The sequence below is a fragment of the Notothenia rossii genome (genome assembly GCF_949606895.1).
Source record: "Notothenia rossii genome assembly, chromosome: 9".
Taxonomy (NCBI): Eukaryota; Metazoa; Chordata; class Actinopteri; order Perciformes; family Nototheniidae; genus Notothenia; species Notothenia rossii.
This window is the reverse complement of record NC_136907.1, coordinates 21,985,674-22,004,335: the sequence shown is the minus strand read 5'-3', so window position 1 is coordinate 22,004,335 and position 18,662 is coordinate 21,985,674. Positions and strand designations below refer to the sequence as shown.

Below are 18,662 nucleotides of genomic sequence, written 5' to 3'. Positions count from 1 at the left end.
GCAATTTGCTCTTTGTGGGACTGTGAGAAATATGCACAGCATCTTTTTGGAATTTGAAGAATATCTGAACTGGTTTGGCACTCCTAGCTAAAGCATTAAAGACCGGAATCGAGATTTATTGTGGGAAATTGTAATGTTTATCATCAGACTGCTTTTTTAAATTCTGTCAGAAGTTCACAGAGAATTCGAGAGACTTTCAATGTTTTCTTTTACCTCTGGCTACAAAGAGAATAAAATAGTTCAGAAGCAATAATGATCATTTATCTTCTCTGTGAAGGCTTTAAAAAAATACAAATGTGCTTCTACCAGATTGACCTCAAATTCTGGTTCTCTGCAGTCAGATGAGGCAACAATAAAATGACCTTAATTATTCAAACAACTCAGTAATTTCACCGGGAATCGTCTCTGTATTCACCGCAACGCTTTGTGTGACATTGCACCGAGTATACACTATAATTAAGTCATAATTTCATTGCCATTAATTAACCGCACAACTTGTTTGCTTAACTCTTGTCACTGGTGAGGAATTTATAATTGCTCGAGGCCTATGAGGAGGTAATTATCAGATAAACAATGGTTTTCAAAAGGAAGGAATCTGTGTTTGTTTAGGTAATAGCCGGAATATGTTGTATAAGCCTTATGACAAAGGCGAGATGTCAGGCAGAGCTGAAACTCAGAGCTGAAACTCAGAGCTGAAACTCAGGGCTGGTTCAAGTTGTTTTCCAGTCTGCTGTTGACTCACTTGTAGAAGTCACTAATGGCTATCATAATTACACACCACATTTCAAACTATACTTATGAGAGTCAAAGGTCTTTCAATAATAATGACGTTTTTTTATTTTTTTATTTGTGACAGCGAAAAATCCCATTATCAGTTCATGTATTTATTTATCCAACAATATTATTTAGTGTTAATAGTTTCATTTAAATAATTTAACATTATGTATTCATACTACAGATAGAGACAAAAGCATATTGTAATAATTTGCATATAGAAATGAATGACAATATTACAATTATGACGTTCAAACAAACATCCACTTTACACACATTCTAATAATAGTAATATATTAAATACATTTAAAAACTTTTTTCTTTTTTTTTAAATGTAATAAATATTTAAGTATTCAACACGTATTATCAGTACATTTCAACAAGTCCTCCAACTCATACGACCAAATAGGTCGATTGTTCAAGTGCTTATTATGACCGTTAAATGCAAACGCTACGGAGGGTCGTATATTCACAAATAACACTCTCTGGAAAATCCTAAAATGTAGGATAGTTTGGCCATTAAAATGCTTTTTGAATAGATTTCTAGCGAGAACTGTATATTGTACTTTCAGAATCCACGTCCGGTGGATGTGTGATCTATAGTTTGATTTAGGATTTTCCAGAGAGGGTTATTTGTGAATAAACGACCCTCCGGAGCATTTGCAATCAACGGGAGCATGTTGTTTCTTACACGACCACTAGAGGTGCTACACTTTTAAAACGTGACTATGGGTCGTAATAAGCTGCTGAACAATCGACCTATTTGGTAGTTTTTTGTAGGAGGACAGGCTGGAACATTTATTTTTAGTTTGCCTTATTCATTCAGATAAATCCTATGATTTGTTTAATGTCATACAGTAGGTGTAGGACATGATTTGGAGTTCATTAATAAAAGCTGCCTCTACCACACTGAAAATGCAGCTTGAGTCAGACTGTCTGAACAGAAGTCAAAGCTGACCATTGTTCTATAATAGAGGTTATGAAAACTTTCCCCCCCTTTGGCCCGCAGTGTAAACAAACACAGTCTCAGTCTCCTCCAGACTGCGACTCCTCACTGGTAGGGCTTTCCTGCTGCATATTTGTAACATGTGCACTATTTATGAGAGATTTCCATCTTTGGTGATTAGCCAGGGCTTATCTCTGATGGCACAGTCGAAATCACACGAACACTTGGACTCGCGGTGTTCCACTGTACAAACAGGAATAAGCACGACCAAGACAATGGTGGTCGGTTTAGAAATGTGACTTGTGAGGACGGGCAACATATTATGCGTATTATAAATTCAAGAGCTGTTGACTGTGTGCCAATCAAACCTGTCTATTAATTCAACTGCTAACTAATTACGTGTTCAACAGAGCGTTTAACGTGTTTTAGATTGCTTAATTTGACATTATCCACTGTAGTTCAATTTATGAAAATTTTACTTTTTCAATTAACGTTTCTAGTTTTGGGTGAGACCTGGCATCTGTGAATACTTATTTTTAGTCATGGTTAGTTTGTCTTCTATACAATGTCTAGAAATACTCTGAATGGCCAGCAGGGGGCAACTCCACATGTTGAGAAACGAAGATTGAATAGAAGTCTATGAGAAAATTACTTCTCTTTTGATTGGTATCCTGATTAAACATTTTCCTAATGATTTAATGATCTCCACAACTAGTTTCAAGTCTTCTCCAATACATTTAGAGTAACATAGACAATAAAGGGGGGCTACCTTGTGATAGGTAACACTGGTGTTGTCCAATTTGGGCAAGTTATTGCCTTACAACTTTAACCCATTCACAGTGTGTCTTGTAAAGACTCGTGAGCATTTTTATTTTAGCATTATTTTACTTTAAAGAAAACATACCAGATCCATCAAAATGAGATGTGCTCAGAGGAGGGAATCATGTTTTCCAAGCATGACAGATGTCCTCATTGGGCCCTTGTAGAATTGCGCAGCCTTGACAGAAGACTGACAGAAGAACAGTGGGATGTTTTTTACACTTTCTTTAAAGTGACAGGGCATTTCCTGGGAGCATGAAGATCCTCTATAAAGGTTACATGTGAAATCTGTGTGCATCCGGTCTCAGTAACAACATGTGATATCCTCCCTAAATCCAAATCTGGAGTACAGCAGGGATGTAAGAGCCGACTCTGATTAGAAATAATTTAATAAGAGAAAAAAATGCAGCTACGCAACCCGATTGAGTTGAAGGGTGTACCTGTTTTTGCTTTAAATAAACAACTTGCCAACATTCCTCTATGCTTCTTGTCAAATAAAAAAAGCATGTGTGAAGGTAATTCATCGTGTTATTATTCTGTCAGTTAAAAGCAGCTTCTTGTCAAAATGTTTATCTGACACGTGCCCTTTTGGGAGTTCAGTCAACAATGTTTTTTTTATTAGATTTAAACTAAGAATGGTATTAGAGACATGTGTTTGTTCTGCACCAATGATTTATAAGGTTTGGCGTTATCTCTTTCCCCAGCTTTGTTGCTTACTGAATACCATTTATGCAGGATATTAAAGAATATATACACAGGGCTCCCTCCTCTTGCTCAGAAAGCAGCAAGGTTACAACTAAATAAGTGTGAGCACACAACTAGGACGTGATTTCATTCGTGCTGACACTGCTAAGAGGTGATAATGAGCCTCAGTTAAAGGGCATAGCTTATCAACAAATCACAAAATTACCTGGAATAAGAAACACAGAGAGAGGGGGAAGGGTGGTCCTGCTAATCACTTCTAATAGGCCTGTTAATGATATGAGGGTATGTATTTCTATCAAGCTAAGGAGAGCAATGATCTCTGGCCCCTGGCTTTTAAAAAACCCATGTGGAACAAGCTGGCTGTGGCTGATAGTGGACCTCTCCCTCATTTTATCTCCAGCTTGCACTGCAGAACACCCTGCTGTGTGTGTGTGTGTGTGTGTGTGTGTGTGTGTGTGTGTGTGTGTGTGTGTGTGTGTGTGTGTGCGTGTGTGTGTGTGTGTGTGTGTGTGTGTGTGTGTGTGTGTGTGTGTGTGTGTGTGTGTGTGTGTGTGTGTGTGTGCGTGTGTGTGCGTGTGTGTGTGTGCGTGTGCGTGTGCATGTGTGGTTTCCCCAGCAGTGCCGTGGCTGCAGAGTAAGCTAAAGCCGTAATTTAGTGTTACACAACAAACCTGCAGCACTTAGCCACATAAATGCTCACATTGAAGGCTGTCGAAAGAGAGAGGAAGAGGGGGGGAGACGTGAGGCTGAGAGGGAGAACATACTGAGGGGGAGAGACTCATTATGTGAAATGAGCAGCACCTGTGAAAGCCCAAACTGTAATTGATTCATTCATTAATAATAATAATTCAAATTAGATTTTAAATGACATTTCACCTGCTATTGTTTAACCTCTAAGTAATTACATTCAATATATTTTAGAATTGACAGGAATTATACAGATTATAATTAATTTCAATACATATATTTAAAAAATATGAGTATTTAAATAAAATGAAATAGATTTAAATGCTTAAAAAAAAACTCTACCATGATTCATTTCTGTGAGTGTATTTGAAAGGAGATTTTCTTTTTCAAGATGACACAAAGAGGTCATGTTGAGTAGGGTTATTTGAGCCGTTTTGGTATTTCCTGTATAAAATACAAGTTTAAATATTATACGGAAAATATATTTAGATGTTAAATGTCTTAATATATCACTGTAATATGAATTGACATCTATACTGTATACACAATCATTTTACACTATATTTCTTTAAAACATTGGATTACATTGCAGAATAGGCATTGTTTGGAGCTTAGTAAAAATGAGTCTACTCACAAAAGCGCTCATATTTTGAAATTATTCCAGCATCAAATGTATTTATATTATGTGCATGTTTCTGCACCAGCATCAGAATAAAAACCACATTAACGTAAAAAGTAAAGAAAAAATAGAAAAATAAGGTAGAGAAAACTGAATAAAACAAGGGTAATGGTAGCATAAAGTCTTGTGTAAAGTTATGATTTACATAATGGTATTGAAGCTTAGCTGACAAAATAAGGCCATCAAATAAATAAAACGTGGTAGATTGTATAACCAACTCTTGCATACTTGCTTTTATAGCATTTATTGAGGTAACTATTCCGCATTATATGATTACAAAACCACATCTTTAAATTTGTATCAAACCCTCATATCACATGTTCATAAAGTTATGTTTTGATCTGATTAATGCCCCCTTATCCTGTTGGTTGGCCTGAGCAGATATGGGATGGTGATGTCTTATATAACCCCCCCTCTCCATTTTTCTCTCATATCTCTCCTCCCTTCCTCTTCTGTATGTTTATGCTGATGATGTGTCAAAACACTTCAGCCTGCCTCCCTTAGTGCTGTCAGGAGAGAAACATTTTGCCCTCTCCCCTCTGCAAAGACGCGGAACACAGTTTGAGACATTAAAGATTCAGCTTCTGTTTGGGTTGGTCCTCCTCATAAATATTGACTAAAAGCCGCGAGAACGAGGACTAGTTGTCCCCTCAGCTGTGGGGCAATTAGGGAGGAACATTTTTGAAAGCGCTTGTGTTCTTTCATGGGACATAAGTCTGGTTGTAAGAAATTAAGATGGATGAATTATTTATGACCACAAGGCCACCGCAGTCCTCTGGTGCTGCTTTGTGATATATTGCTATTAATATCCTTGCATCTGTTGACTTTAATTGTAATTCCCGCAGAGTGATACATTAAATCCAGACATGTTTTTTTAAAATTCCCAAATAACTGATATAATAAAATCTAACTCCCTTTTTTAAGAGCTACTGTTTTTGGCCACTTTCCAAACTGTAGCTTTTCGAACAATCCACAATAAATATATCCCACTTGATCTCTTATATAAAAAAAAGATTAGGTAAATACAACATTAACCCTAGCTTTCCTCTAGTAATTTTTGACTGTGTAATCTACTTCATTTCCAACTGTCTTTTGTAATTTAAACTGATTTTCATCTCCATATTACTTATATTATGTTTTTTACAACTCCTGGTGAAAATATATTTCTGTCCTCGGTCAAAATATAACTTGCAGTTTTAAAAATAATCTCTAATAATCAACAACATACCTTATATGTCTAAAGCAAAGGCAGAAAGCCATAAATCAATATACTCGAGGTTTCCCATCAAGGGTCTATCGCTCTATTTCCACAAATCGAATCACTCACGACCCTCATCACCTTTCTCAGAGACATCCGTCAGTGCTGTATGATCTCTATCTAATATTCCCCTTGCTAGGTTTCGTGTAGTGTATGTCAGGTTATGAAGGATAATGGAATCCTAATTGGTTGTGTTGAATGGAGGTGTCCTCTGGCAGTCCTTCAGTGTGCCTCTGGCTGACTGCTATCACACAGTCAATCTGGACTGGGTCTCGGCCTCATAAGGGGACCTGAAAGCTGAAACACTTGTCTGGGTCCAGTTGGAATTCAAGTTATGTTTGTGGGTCAACCTGAAAGATAACACCCCCTTATCCCCGTAAAAAAAGAAAAAAGGGAATGGGATTTTTCTGGTTGATTTTGGATTAGGGCAGAAAATAAGCTCTATGGCAATCACAGGATACCCACAGTTTTTGTGAAGAAAGATAATCCTCACAAATGATTGAACACCACTTTTAAGATTTTTTAAGTGTATTGCCAGAAGTAATACTTTAATACTTGAAGCTGTAAATAGCTAAATGCAATACAAAGGCTGAGACACGTATGATTGCGTCTGTATTAGTAATTTTATGTCACTATATGCAACTAATATTTTCTCTTCTCCTTCCTTTCCGCAGTCTTCATCTGCAGCTTCATGGTAGCGGCTCCCATCTTCGGTTACCTGGGCGACCGCTTCAACAGAAAGGTCATCCTGAGCTGTGGCATTTTCTTCTGGTCCATTGTTACTCTGTCCAGCTCCTTCATCAGCATAGAGGTACGACACTGCATGACAGAAAGTATGGCAGCACCAGAGCTGCAGTCTTATTCTATTAGGCAGCCGTCAATGTGACAAGCTAATTATTGTGTTATGATCTGGATATGCTTGATGTTAAGGCTAGTAAAAAAATGACAGGCTCCTTATGTTGAACACCCGCTTTGCCTTTGTAGACATTCTTTATGTCCCTCCCTCTCCCACTGGCAACTAGCCAATCAACTAATGAAAGCCCATGCCTCAGACTTGTCTCAATTACAACTCTTTAGAAGATAAGGCTCTGTTGTTTCACTGCCCCTTGACAAGTGGATTTAGATTGGATATCTCTATAAGTCCCTGTGCGCTGTTGAATGCATTACACAATACAATTATTCCCGGAGTGGGGGGTGGGGTGTCCCGCCGTCACATTACAGTAAAAGGCTCTGTGCATGCGGCTCGGGTAGACCGAAACATTATACAGTCATGATGGACGGTCTCGATACAATTCTGACGATCTGAAGTCACTCCACAGGGATGTGTGGCATTAAAAGCTACGTGAGTTACATGCGGCATGCGGCCTGTCTGCAGAGCAGTGTCATGAAGTCCCGCAGTGAGTAAGCCAAAGATCTTCAGCCCAGAGCAGTTGAAGGGAACGACAGCTTGGAAAGGTCTCAGGATGTCCTTCTCCTTAAATACTCTATAGAATTGACTGCTTGGAGACAAGATGGCAGCCATTCCCCAAGAAGGAAGTCAACTCATGCTGCTTATGGCTAAGATAAAAAATGAAGGGCCTCTTCCGCTCCGACAGATGCCACAAATGCCGCTGATTGCTGATGAGGAGATGGGATCCTCAGCTCCCGCAGTACTTTGCCCCCAACTTTAACTTTCCCCTTTGAGGCATAATCCTGAGAGTGACAATCAAATGGGACACGAGTAGATGGCTCTTATGCAACAGCTGTCGCCATGAGAGATGAAAGACATGACGTGTAATGAAATGTTAATGACCACTTACAACTGAGTCCTATCATTACGCATTTAAGACACTGTGGGGCATTTTTGAGTGATCTGCAGCAGACTCAGAGTTCAGATCTTATGTAACAGACATTTGCCAGTGCTTAAAAGCGAGATTCTACCCTTTTCTCTGTACGAGCACAACAGATTATACTCGTAAATGATCACTTGCATGGCATTTGAAACACATTAGTGGAAGTCTATTTATAAATTCGTACCCAATGGAAACATGATTCATGTCATTAAATATTATCTATAAAGAGGGTGAGACCAGGATAATGAATGTTACGGTCCAATCTCTCTGATTCATGACCCTATCAAGTCTATAAAATGTTACCTTCTATAGTCATCAAATTTGTCGAGTGTCAAGCCTTCTAGGCCTTATTAAAGAGATATAACGCATGCATTAAAAGAAACTATCTATGTACGCTACAATTTGCATAGTGGTAAGAATTGTTTTCTAAAAAGAAAAAATCACTACCATTACAATCCCACTAAACGACGGGCCATTAAATAAGAAAATAGACTGACTGTAAATCATTCAAAACAATGTGACAAACAGAGAGATATACAGCAGGGAGAGCTCAGCTGTGATCAATCATGAACACAGTGGCTCCCACATAAAAGAAGAAACAAACAATTTAAAGAGAAAGTTCTCTGCAAAATCAAAATAGACTACATATTTGTTAGTTTTTTTCTGTAGTGCTATTTATCAATCTAGATTGTTTTGGTGTAAGGTTCTGTATGTGGGAGGTATTGATTATAGAGATGTCTGCCTTCTCTCCAATATAATGGAGCTCGATGGCACCCGGCCTGGTGCCCAGAGCACCAAAGAAATTGATTTGAAAAACTCAACAGCAATGTCTCTTTCATAAAAACATGCCCAGTTACTTAAGATAATCCACAATACCTGCTGTGAGCAGTTTAATGCAGGAACTAGCAAGCTAGCAAACTACAACTGTTAGGCTAGCCCAGTGTTGCTAGGTGAGATAGCCATATGCTTCCATTCATCTGCGTGGTGAGACACTTCATGAGTGTAATTTGGTAAAAAATCAAATGGTTCCTACAAGAAACTGCTCACAACAGAGTTTATAGATTACATTAAAAAGCAGCGTCATGATTTTGAGAATAAAACATTGTTGAAAAGTATTGTTTGGCGCATTGAACACCACAAACTGGGCGCCATTTAGTAGTCTTGGAGAAAAGGCAGACATCTTTATGGCCGATATCTCCAACTCACACCAAAAACATTTATATTGATAAATGGCACGACAAGTAAGAGGAAAAATATGTTTTCTTGGATTTGGGGGAAGATCTTCTTTTAAGGCAAATGAAAAACAATTAAACAATAGGTGTAAATACCACAGCGGAGGCTATTTATTTGTATCTTAAATTGGAGGTATTTGTGTGTGTATTGTAGTCTCCAGTGCATGTTTGATGGCTGTGTGTATGACCCCATGACATGTTGTCACATCCACCAGCGTGAAGCCTCTATTGTCGGCTGAGAGCTCGGGTCAGCAGGGATCACCGTTTCTGCTCTGCGACCTACAGCACCATCATCAATCTCTTTTAACTGCTGACAAACCCTACAGTGGTACACCTCACCACGCTCCATCATGGCACACTCTCATATTGTTAGGTCCCACATTGAGCATTTTTTAGGTGGAAATATAAACATTTCCTCTGTAATGTAAGGAAATAATAATGTAAGAAAATCTACGAAAGCTACCAAGTGAAAGTAATACAGTGTCCCTTTACTGAAACATTAACAAATTGCACTAGTTCTACATTAATCTAATAATAATCATGGGACTAATGGAAAAATCAAGGGCCAATATTTGCAGGATGAGTCATTCCATCCAGGTTGTACAGGAACCAGATTACTATGTATCTTCACAAGCAGATATACCAGAGTCTGTATCCAGTGAGTAGTGGTTTCCATGGAGACAGTTAACAATCCAGCTGCCTACACAAGTGCCCCCGCCAGTGTGCATGCTCTTATTAAAGTCTTTTAAGTATTCATCTTTTCATTTATCACTTTATTACCTCTGATGGACGATAATATGCCATGCTAATTCAATACAGCTAAATTGATTACACATTAAAATGCTAATGTGAAGCTACTTGACAATTTCATTAGGTACATTTATTTTTGGTTAACCAAAGATAATCTCCTTAACATTTTAGACCAAGTGCAACAACATTTTGGATGTCTTGATATATGACAATAGGCAATATGTTTGCCTTGTTGAAAAAGGGTGAATGTCTAAGGATAACATGGAAAAATATTAAATGTAGCCAGGAGATCATGAAAGACTGCATAAGACTGCAAAGAATATTTTTACCAATATATTTCTACCTCTGATTATCTTATAAATAATCTCCTAGAGAGTCAGACGATATGACCACATGGGAATTTGTACACCTGCTTAGTATTTTAGGAGTATAGGAGTATAGGTAGACTTAAACCGTCTATACTGTGCTACACTGAAACTTTTCTTAGGAAAAATATTTCCGACAAAGATAAATAGCCGTTGGGTATTTGACAGTGTGCTCTGACTCTGAGCTTCATAACATAACTGATTTTTTTTTTTTTTTTTCTCTCTGCAGTACTACTGGCTGTTTGTGCTCTCCAGAGGCCTGGTGGGTATCGGAGAGTCCAGCTACTCCTCCATCTCTCCCACCATCATAGGAGACCTGTTCAATAACAACAGCCGCACCATGATGCTCTCTGTCTTCTACCTGGCCATCCCACTGGGAAGGTAAGTGCCAGACAGATACCGGAGAACCACATTTCTATATTTAGAGGTGTTCCTGTAGACATTTTATGAAACTATAGCTTAGTGCTTTCATCCAATCCAGCAGGTTCTTTACATGTTAAATCCAAAGGAGAATGAGCATCGACAATTTAAATTATCCTCACATAGAAAAAGGTCAGAGTAGCTCCTATCTGGCTCTTTATTTTCTCGTGACACACAAAGAGCCCTCTGCAGAAAGAAAAGTAGAACTTACAATTGGCTGTGTGAAGCTTAAAGGAGGACGAGAGGCTTTTTGGGTTGTGGCGTGGGGCTGTGAGAGTATAGGTATTATTAAGCTCAAATCCCCTGCCTTTTCAGTTTATTCAATCAGAAAGAGGGCCACAGGGAAAAAACAAACAAAGCCAAGTAATAAAAGATGAATGTACCGGTGGATGCCACTTGAGGTTTATCGTTTTATACAGTGCCTAACAGTATGTGTCTGAGCAGCAGCATCCTGCAGTGTTTTCCAGCTCCTGCACGCAGGATCACAGACAAGGACATTTTAAGTAAATAGGGAATATGCTGCTCTGTAGATTGTTAACATAAAAATTGGTTGGCAAATTCCAATTAGTTGCATTGTTAAATAATAGGTTGATTATTTTCTTGATTAATTAATGAGTTAGAAAATGGCGTTCAGTGTTTCATTGAAGCTCAACTTGATGCCCACAAATGTTTTGACCAAAACACAAAGACTTTCATTTTTTTGTAACTGAAGAGTAAAGAAACCTGCTAATATTTACATTAAAGAGTCTGTAATCAGAGAATGTTGAAATGTATTTCTACTCAAACCATTTAATAAATTACATAGATGGCAATTCATGTAATAATTTACCACTAATCAATAAATCATTGCCGCTTCTATTGGCTGATTCGAGACAGTTGGACAAAAAAGGATGTGAAGTCTAAACTGAGTGGTTGTGTAATGCCAAAATGTTTGGGTCACAGTAAACTGCCCAGCAACAGAGACAATAGAAGGTGAAAGAGTGGGCCTCAGTAAAGTGCATTCAAACATCCTATCCAGTCTCCCACTTGTTTGTACCAAGGTTGTTATGACTGTTTCCAGGAAATGACCTCAGGAATTAGACCGGATTCACAGGAAATGGATTCCCCTGCTCTCCCTTTCCCCCCATAATTTAAACTTGGCCACAGAGACAGCTTTCTGTGCCGCGCCGGTGCTTGATCTAAGCATATTTTTCATGCTCCAGTTTTATTGTGGCTGTTGAACTTTCCAAACACTCTCTGGGTCGACTCTGATAAGATTAGCTGTTAGTCACCTACTGGAAATATCATATGCTGTCTGAGCCCATTTATACTGCTGTGTTATTTTTGGAGATCTAATCATGGAAGCAGACTGTTTCCCCTTTGCTCTGTGTGTGCATGTTAAGCCAGTTAAACATGTTTTGGCCATTTAGCAGCCACTGCTGATAAGAACCCACTGTTAAGTCACATTTGCTTTTTATCTGGTTAAATAAAGGTTACATTTAAAAAAATGGAAAACAGCACCCCCTGAGGCACTGACTGCACATGCAGAGAAACAGGTTCTCTGAAAAATCAGGAAGTCTGACTGACTTTTACTGGCTATTTCTACTTAAGGTACTACAATAGGGTGGGTGACAAATATAGAGGGAAAACCACATGAAATGTCTAGGTATTTCGCTACTACATCTTTAGTATTTGAGGTAAAGGAACACCATATGCTTTAAAGATACTCCCTCATTTGGTTTTATGATTGCGGTCAGGTGGGCTGGCACTAAAAATGAAAAGTCTAGTAAAGCCTTTTTTTTGTCCAACTGTTTTAAATACGAAAAAGGCAGTTTATTATCACATAAAACAAAGACATGTAGGAAATAGCAAGCTGGAATCAGATTATAATTTTTGCTTTAATAACGACTAAGATGAAATAGTTCAGGTTATACTGAACACAAACAAATATCAAAGACGGATTAGATCTGTACTGTATTGTTGTGTTGAAATTATGACCACAGAGTTAGCTATCTGTCCTTTACTCGACAAATCCTCTTTGTCCTTCAAATGCTGATGCTATCCAGCAGTGGAGGCTTATCACAGCATTAGGAGCGCTTTATCTGATCAGATCTGGCAACATTTTCCTCAAAGCATTTAACTGCTATGTCCCTGTATGACGCACAAGACACACTTAAACTCAAGTAAAATGTGGTAGAATTCAATAACACTGTGACAACACACAGCCTCTAGCCTTCTGACAACCGTGTTACTGGAGCGCTCTGTTGGCTCGTGGGCGGTACCTTTGCACCTGCATTTTCTGCACGAATCACACTTCCGTAAATAGACCAACGAGATAAGTAGCTACCGGTGCTTTGATCAGTTCATCACTGTCATAAGCCGTCCATGTCAAGCAACCAAACACTCGCCGCAAACAAAAAGGATATAGGCAGATGTGGATTATGGGCTCATTTACTTTATATACTGTGTACTGGGTGAAGCAGGTTATGAGCTATTTATATGATGTGTTGTGTCTTTCTGTCTCTCTGCAGTGGGTTGGGCTACATCTTGGGCTCCAGTGCCAAGATGGCTGCAGGAGACTGGCACTGGGCACTGAGGGTAAGGTCATCCCCCAACACTGCACACAAACATGGACACAACTTTATACAGATGAAGAGCCCCTCCTGCAGGGCTCGGCACTGAGGACTGTCTTGGATCTGGGGTCAGAGGGGTCGGTGGTGGCAGTAGCACCTCCGGGAGGGGGGGTGACAGCCCTGACATTGTAGGGAAGTGACAGAGCAGAGAGAGCTCAAGGCTCTCACATACATCCACATCATCAGCAGCTCAGCCTCCAGCCTCCTACAAAACCCTTTCTAAAATAAAATCAAAAAAATGAAACATCAAACTCACTCAACATCACCTTATGTCAAGCTAAAAGGCTGTGTTTGTGTAATGTTTTTCCGTCCTGATCCTAAAGCGGATTTGCGTAATGTTAAGTTACGCTGTGCTAATTAACATTAGTGCTTAGGTTAGCTCTAAGTATGTTGCTTTAATAATTTAAAACATGTGTTTTGTTTGTTACACTATGTCCGTAATAGGTTGAGTTTTACGTCACCAGCTTACTATTGCCTCTTCAACAGTCTATTTTTTAAACAAAAGAGAACAATGGAGTCCATGGGTGGGAAATGACGCATTTCAGGAACAGATGCTTTTCAAAGAGCGCAAAAATCCTTTGCAACAAATAGCCTACATACTGTATGTTGCCAAGAAGGCACACACCTAGCATGAAGACACATTTTTTATTCATACTGGCTCAACTTTGAGATGGTTCCATTTTAATTAAAGGCTGATTCAAGCTCTCAAGAAAATGTATCTGAAGAAAATTGGTGAGATGTCCAACCTTGATAAGGTATTGCTTTAACAAAAAATCCATATTGGACAGTTGTTGTTATTTTTGCAGTAGCACACTTACTGCATAGTTAAAAGCAGACATAAGTGTTAAATCAGGACCATAAATAACTGTTGTCATAGCATTTCTTTACAAGGACTCCAATGAGTACCTGAGACAAAGCGCTTAGAGACATACCAGCAGTAATGGAGAGCACCAATGAACAGTCTAACGGGACTCCCCAGGAGCAGCCGACTTTGGGGTCAGCTTTTAAAAATCCTAAAAACAAAGTATGACCTGACTCTCATGAACCGACATTTTAAAGGAAGACATTAAACATTCCCTCAGCATGGCGTGGAGGAAGGGATTCCTGGAAGTGACAGCTCCCTAGGTTTAAGGAAACAGGACACACGTCCATTTCTTCTTGTCTTTGTGGGGTATTAAAAAAAACAAAGAGCGGGGCAGTTTGTTCCACAGCAGCCACAATGACATTCCAATAAAACAATCTCAAAGCCAATGAATCACTGGTGTGGCATGTAGAGGAAAACAAATACCAAGACATGAAACAGATTCTGTGAGGCGGTATCCTGCTTTAAGGAAAAAAACACTGCAGCGCTTCCGTTTGTTTTTGCCCAACATGTTCCAGCTACCTTGTTTTGCGAAATGTAGTCGATAAGAAAGAATAGTGGGGGGTGCATAGATACAGTATGAGGAGCAGGAGAGGGCAGCAGCTAACTTGTTTGATTGCCAACCATCCATGCAGGGAGTGTCTAATGGGCCCTGTGGGAGTGGGGGTCAAAGATCACAGACTTCTGGTGTCTTGTTGAATAATGATGAGGGGACATGAGTGCAAAACGTGTGCAAAGCAAATATTAATTTTATTTCAAATGAGCCCGCTCTGTTTCTTCCATTAGGCTGCCTCTCGCTGAAAGCATATTATAATACGCCGATGTGGATCCAATTAAGTTGCTCCACACAAGTAGAAGGAGAAAGGAGACATTATAGGAAAGGAAATTATCAGTGCTGTGTTATCCCGCACCTGAGACCTTACCCACTGCATTGAACCGCATAATCAGCAATGTTATGAGCCACATCAAACTCAGAATTACTCCCTCGGTGGAAAACCAGTGCACACATACACACACCTACACACACACACACACATTTTACTGTACCCCAGTAATTGTGCATATAAATGGATTTTATAAGCTATAATAATATAAAATGATGAATACCCCTGGCAGATTAAATTGTTTGTTTTTTTGTGAGCAATTTTTATTACTCTACCAAATCCTCCCCCACACATCCCATCCTGCTTTGTGTCCTCCACACAGACACACGCATGCACAAACATGCTACCTCATAAAGGATGGTAGTGAACATAATAGCAGGTGGGCACTTATAAAGGGTTTCACCTTGGTGCAGAGCTCACAAAGCAGCTTTCAAAGCCCAAAAGCTCTTCTTGAGTCTTGTATGCTGATGCACACAGAAAAAAGCCCCCCCCCCCCCCCCACACACACACATAAATGCACAACAGAGTAAGCAGAGGGAATGTTCTCGGCTCCAAATGGCTTGTATAGGATGTCAGGCGTATCGGCAAACAGTGGACTTCCATTCAGATTGCAAACACACTTTTTTTGTCCTGAATCTCATGTCTGCCCCCCTCTCAACCACACACACTGTGAACATCATGTCAGGGAGATGTGTTAATACGATCCAAAGCCTCATATGTCTTTCTTGCCCTGATAGGTGTCCCCAGCATTAGGAATCATGGCAGGAACTCTCATCCTGCTCTTCGTGCCCGAGCCAAAGAGAGGCACCCCTGACGAGATGGGATACATCAAGACCCGCACCTCCTGGCTCTGTGACATGAAGGCACTCGCCAAGAAGTAAGGCCGACTATCCCTTTTAGAGAACATACAAGGTTTAGGAGGTATTGACCTGTTAACCTGTTCAGAGATTACATAGTCTATTTTACCCCAATAGATCAAATACTCTATAGCCAGGCATGCAAAAAAGACAATTCTTCACATTTTGAATATGAATCATTACATATTTGATCTTTTGTACAGGAGTTTTTGTTTTGTATACAAATTGGATTAGTCCATTCAATATTTAGTCAATCATCATCAAATTAATCAACTATTTGGATCATTTAAAGGAATACTTCCACCTCAAATGATATTTTTGTATCATTTACTCACCCCATTTAACCTTGAATCCTTAAAGAAGACTTTGTTTTTCTCGCAAAGTTGATTATTTGATAAATGTACTTAAGGATAAGTATTCTCTTAAGTCATTCAAAATGCTGAACATTAGCTGAATCCAACTTCTCAACTGTTTAACACAGTTGTTCTTTTTATTGAACACGCTTATTACATAAACACATTCACTCCTGGTTAGCCTATACTAGCCATTAGAGGCATAGGAATGTCTACACAGGACACAGTGAACCAGTATCATTCACTCAGCAGCTCTCTGCAATACTGCTGAACTGTGAAGGCACTTTGCACCCTGGACACTGTAGGCCCTTGTTATTATATGACCTGCGGGCTAGACTTCTTTAAGAAATGTTATAAACTCTACTGAGATGTTGCCATGTACATTTAAGAGTGCTCAGTACGACCTTTAGCTTTACACAGTCTTCCACATTCACAACCAATGGAAAGTGTTAAGTGTTATTGTTGTCTCCTGAGTAAAACTGTCAACCTTAGCTGCATATGATTTCAGCACCAGAGCCGCTTTAAATTCAAATATTCTCACCTGCAAGATAATGCTTATCTTGTATAACCTCCCTTTTATCAGATGGGATTTACAAAGAGATAGAGACGGAGAGAGTGTGACAGAAAACAGTCGCTTGTTTATGTTTGCCTTTTGTGAGCCAAGATAATCACTTGTTCTAATGGCTTTGTTTCTTTGTCTGGCTAGTCGGAGCTACGTGTTCTCCTCCCTGGCATCCTCCTCGGTGTCCTTTGCCACTGGTGCGTTTGGTATGTGGATCCCTGTGTACCTGGCCAGAGCTCAGGTGGTCCAGAAGACGGCAGAGCCCTGCACCAAAGGGATTTGCAGCAGCACAGACAGGTGAGAGGTTAATGACTAAACACATTAGACAGGCTTTGAAGTCACTGGTGTAATGTGAAACCTAGTAAAAGAGAAAGATAACCAGCATTGTGTTCACAGCTGGATGACCTGGAATGAACTACAAAAGAGATATAGCTGTACAGTCTAGTTCATCTACAGGGAAAAACGCATATAAGATCACGGTTAAAACAGCTGCTTGCTAACTGAAACTTCCTTTGAGTGATTGTCTACAAACTTGCATGGAATATATGTTTAATAACAGTCTCTTCTCTGCTCTCCTGTCCAGCTTCATCTTCGGGGCGATCACCTGTGTGACGGGTCTGCTGGGCGTGGTCATCGGGGCGGTCACCACGCGCCTGTGCCGCCAGAAGACAGAGCGAGCCGACCCGCTGGTGTGCGCTGTCAGCATGCTGGGCTCGGCCATCTTTATCTGCCTCATCTTCGTCGTGGCCAAGAAGAGCATTATAGGAGCCTATGTAAGACTCACTGTAACTATTCTGTGTATAATATGTGTGACTGAGGAACTTTTATCAAACAATGGAGAGGGGTTGTAATAAGGACACATTTTGCTTTCTTATTTCCAAGAATCAACAATGCCTCAGTGAGAAATGGCCCTCTACAAAGAGTGATTATGTTAATTAAGGATTCGCCTCTGAGGCTGAGAATTAAAAGGGAAAGTCTGGTATCCAATCTAACAAGAGAAGGCTTAGTTAAAGCTCATCAGGTGGAATACAACATGTTAAAGACACCTTGCCTAATGCCAGATCCTCTCAGGCCCACAGGCAGTGAGTGGGTGTCGCTCCTCATAATGAATAGTGTAATTGAAGGTTAGACTCAGACAGCCTCAGGAGCCGCTGCAGGTAGCTGAGGCTCATACCTCATCCAGCCAAAAGTTAAAAGTCTCAGGCTACTGCCCAGAGCGCGTGAAAGTCTGATTGCCTTGTGAAGCAGGAAAGGGTGCAACTTAAAAAACCCTGCCCTGAAACAATGCACTCAGAGCTAAGCACCAATTTTCTCACTCTTATCAGAGACATGGGAATAGGAACTGACTCTCAACAACTTGGGCGGTAATACTGCTGGAAACTGGAAAAGATGGAAAATATTTCCCTGCGTGTAAAGGAACTTGCTAACCTTGGCATGCTTGAACCCTGACTTCCTTGCTGTATATGTGAGGTGTGTTCAAGTATGTAATCTTATCTTGGACAATGTCTGTTTATATAGGACTGCGATAACATGCCATTTCAGTCAACAAAGCAGTATTAAATAATAACCTTATTAACTAATTGGAGAATGCTGGTGGAAACAGCTTTTTAACAAAGTAGCTACTAAATGATAAATGACTTACTTAACTGATGATTTTAATTTAATAAGTTCGAATATGAACTCAGATAAGATCAAAAGCCCACATTTATTTAGTGTTTGACTGAAGAATGATTTGAGACATGAGGTGCTGAAATGTCCATATTCATTCATTAAATAATTACAAATCCGTCCAACATTATTTTATATATAATATATTAATCTTCTTATTAACACATTTGGGAAAGATTTTTGCTATTAGATTTAGCAATAAGGGTTAGCCGATTATAGCCCCTTAGTATTGAGATAAGTAAAGAGATCTTTTTCAAACAAGTGTAATAGAAGTTCAATCAAACAGGCTGTAACCTTTAAAAGGTTGCCTTCTTCTCAGACTAATCTACTGTAAACTATCAAATGATCGTACAGTACAGCAGCAGTTGTAAGTGATCAGCTCAGGTTTCATGGCGAA

General features: G+C 39.5%; 1 protein-coding gene across 3 annotated transcripts in view; it reads left to right on the top strand.

Moving 5' to 3' along the window:
- spns2 (SPNS lysolipid transporter 2, sphingosine-1-phosphate) overlaps window positions 1–18,662 on the top strand; it is a 70,723-nt gene that overhangs the window by 31,134 nt on the left and 20,927 nt on the right. For all 3 annotated transcript variants that reach the window (XM_079651570.1, XM_079651571.1, XM_079651572.1), the window contains 6 exons: window positions 6,543–6,679; window positions 10,277–10,428; window positions 12,978–13,044; window positions 15,563–15,702; window positions 16,742–16,894; window positions 17,181–17,370. In XM_079651570.1, coding sequence (XP_079507696.1) covers window positions 6,543–6,679; window positions 10,277–10,428; window positions 12,978–13,044; window positions 15,563–15,702; window positions 16,742–16,894; window positions 17,181–17,370 — 839 coding nt within the window. The remainder of the gene's footprint in view (window positions 1–6,542; window positions 6,680–10,276; window positions 10,429–12,977; window positions 13,045–15,562; window positions 15,703–16,741; window positions 16,895–17,180; window positions 17,371–18,662) is intronic.